Genomic DNA, 3161 nt, shown 5'->3' with positions numbered 1-3161 from the left:
GAGGGACTGTTACTCACTCATGAACTGGAACAGGATCGTGGAGCTCACAGCGGTTGGAGTCAAGAGCTTGTGTCAAACTTTAAAGATCCACGCAAGACTCTCGGCTAGCAAAGGCCAGCTGAGACTTGAGTGCTCAGATAGTGCTCTTCTGTACTGAGATATTATTAGAGGATGTTTGGACAACTGAAAAACAAGATCTCTTTTCCTCAGGGAGGTCTGCACTAAGCTCAGCTCTCAACCTCTTTGCTTCAAGGACCCAAAGCCTGTTCTGCTTTGCTAAGGAGAAAGAGCAGTAGCAACATGACTGTTCTTGTTTAGAGGGCAGTACTTCATGAACTCTACCCTTCTGAACTCTGGCTGCAATGTTGCATATATGATTTTTTTGGTATAGAAATGATAGCTGGCAATGCAGGAGGAATAACTAGACACAGAAAATCAAACATGTACGTGGAAAAAGTGCAGCCAAGCCCTAGGACCCCAAGGACAAGTCTGGGCTGCCTGCAGAATTTACAGGAAAAAAAAAGACAGTACAAATATCTGGATTAGGGGCAGGATCAACATGCAAAAAGGACTTGAACTCATCCCTTGCACATGATAAGTATTTGGCAGATCCACAGCATGGGGAATTGCACATGGAGTTCTCATTAGTGAAAAACACACTGAAGATTTAAGTGTTTTTAGCATTTCTCAAAAATTTCAACTTGCATTCACTTCAGAAAGACTATTGTAATCATGGAGTAATTTTGAAGTTTCCTCTAATACAACGCTCTCCAGGCACCTTAAAATTTATAAAGGTTAGAAGACAGCCACCAAGAGACTTTTCATGTTTTTCCACATGTGAATCTCAACACTTATGTCATATATTCTACTGCTTTGGCCCCTAACACCAAGATTTGTTCCTTCCAACTATCATTTCCTTTTGGACTGAACCTGGTATGAAGATGTCCCTCATGAAAACTGAGCAAGGGCTAGGCAGACACACAGAGAAGTCTGAGTAAATGAGAGAATCTTCCAGTCCTTTGAAGAGAGCAAGCAGGAGATTTTGGCAGGAGAATTGCCAGCATGAAACAAGACTTTGCCAGAAACCCCACCACTGCCCGAGTTAACAGTGCCTGGAGGGTGCACCACCCCTGGAAGGTGCACCACCCAAGGAAAACTGATGGAGAGATGCTGGGAAACAACAATATCACAAATTCCATGGGAAGTGACCAAGGAATAACTATACTTACACCACAATTTGGTAGGTCTCAACCAGGTATAGAGGGGACTTACTTGGTAGTGTAGCAAAAGTCAGTTTGTCCATGTCTTCCTTTAGAAGAGCCATCCCAAGTGCAGATCATTTTACGTAAATTGTGCGTTACACATTTCAAATTCTTGGGGTGCCCCGAAGAACCTGAAATCATATAAGGAATACAGTCACAAACTGCAGGTCAAAAATTACCAGCTGTAAAACAACTGCTGTTGTTCACATCTATAGTCATTCTTTTAACATTTTTATTGAATGCAAGTCTGGACAGAATTTTTAAGCCATTGAGTGATTTCTGTGCCTGATTACAGACGGACATAGACTGCCAGATTTCCAGAAGTACCTAAAATCTGGGTTTATACTTGTGTGTAATGACACAGGCAGCTGTTTCTTTCCACAATACCCATTCCTAGCCTAGCCTAATAAGCAGGCTTTGGGCCAATGGCAAAACCGCAAGCTTTGATGATAAACTTAATGAGTTTTTTGCTCTCTTCCACTGTCCCACATGGAGGGCAATTAATGACAGAAGGGCAATTAATGATAGTGTGTGAAATTGTTGCAGACAGCCAGAATGCACAGCAAGAAGGTCTTACTGTGGACATTTACACCACCTGTATATGCAGACTATCACAGGTGCATTACGGAGAATTTAACACCCAATTTCACACTGGTTTCCAAGATGCCACTGGTTGCTGGAAAGCAGAGACCAGGCGTGGTACCATCTCCATCCCTAGGATAGTGTAGGGCCACAGAAATTACACTTTTTGAACATGTATTTAGTAGAAGATCAACCTAACTAAATAGTGCCAGTACAGAAGCTATAAAAAAAGGTATTAGTGAATTACATTGCAAAAAACTCACCGATCTCTTGGCTATATATTAAGCTTCTTAAACATAAAATAGCTAGTGCTAAAAGGCAGCAGAGGCTTGAATTCTTCCTCATTCTTCTACTGTTTGTTTTCAGAACACCAGCTTCAAGCAGGAATAAATGTCATCTTCCAACAAGCTGGTCAGTTCTAAAATTAAACACAAAACCAGAACAAGCCTTTGAAGTTCCACAGCCACTTTTTGTTTCACCTACTTTTCTTCTTCAGTGCTGCTTCCAGGTGTAGCAGCTCTTTTTTCTTCATTGTGTGGCAAGCAAATCTTTTTACAGTCTCAAAATCTCCTTGCTGTATACATTTTCACCTAGCCATTTCAAATATAACCTCAAGAATCACAGATATGTAAAACCCAGCTGTTCACAGATCTCTTCCAGCACTGGGGCCAGAACAGAACAGACACATGGCAGGGTATTCCCCTAGAACAGGTCTCTCCAGCACAGACGAAATGTCACATTCACAAAGGGTCTTGTATACTGTAAATGAGAATGTCTCCTGCCTCAGATGTGGGTTTAAGGTGATAAGGAGCCCATCTGTTCTCCCCTCCCCTCTGCTCACTGTTCATATTGCTACTTAAAGCTGTGGGATGCCTGAGACACTGCAGAATCAGGTCTGTTCACCCAGGACCACTGGTCAAATCCAATGTTATTTAACAATGTCTGGAGGAACAAATGGAAAAAAAGTGAGACATTTCTTTACCAAAAGATACTTGTTGATGTAAATATTAATCTTAAGGTAAAAATTATGCAAACTATGATGTTTAATGTGTTCTTAAAAGATTAACAGCTTGCATGTTTTCCAAAGAGAAGTTCCATGATCCAGCAGGATCTGGGGAACACATTCAGTTCCATCCACACAGTGGCCACCATTAGTTTTTGTTCTCAAAAAGAAGGTGGCAGGAAACCTTATTCTAAAGCCTGGCCAGTCTCTGTTACAGTTTCCCTGCCACCTGAAAGCTCTGAAAACTTGAACATCCTCCTCAGAGACCATAACTCCCATGTAGCAAGGGGCCTTCTCTCGCTGGCCAACAGCAG

General features: G+C 41.9%; 1 protein-coding gene across 2 annotated transcripts in view; it reads right to left on the bottom strand.

Moving 5' to 3' along the window:
- LIFR (leukemia inhibitory factor receptor alpha) overlaps positions 1–3161 on the bottom strand; it is a 40957-nt gene that overhangs the window by 24840 nt on the left and 12956 nt on the right. The window contains exons 2-3 of one of the 2 annotated variants that reach the window (XM_008938380.1): positions 2108–2262; positions 1273–1393 (exon numbers count right to left, since the gene is read on the bottom strand). Coding sequence is in view for 1 of the 2 variants with exons in the window: in XM_008938379.1 (XP_008936627.1) it covers positions 1273–1393; positions 2108–2189 (203 nt within the window). In the remaining variant the exon portion in view is untranslated. Of the gene's footprint in view, positions 1–1272; positions 1394–2107; positions 2263–3161 lie in introns of those variants that run through there. The other variant, XM_008938379.1, reaches the window with a different exon arrangement.

This window comes from Merops nubicus, unplaced genomic scaffold (genome assembly GCF_000691845.1).
Source record: "Merops nubicus isolate BGI_N331 unplaced genomic scaffold, ASM69184v1 scaffold17754, whole genome shotgun sequence".
Classification (NCBI taxonomy): domain Eukaryota; kingdom Metazoa; phylum Chordata; class Aves; order Coraciiformes; family Meropidae; genus Merops; species Merops nubicus.
The sequence above is the reverse complement of the archived record's forward strand: the minus strand, read 5'-3'. Positions and strand labels throughout refer to the sequence as shown.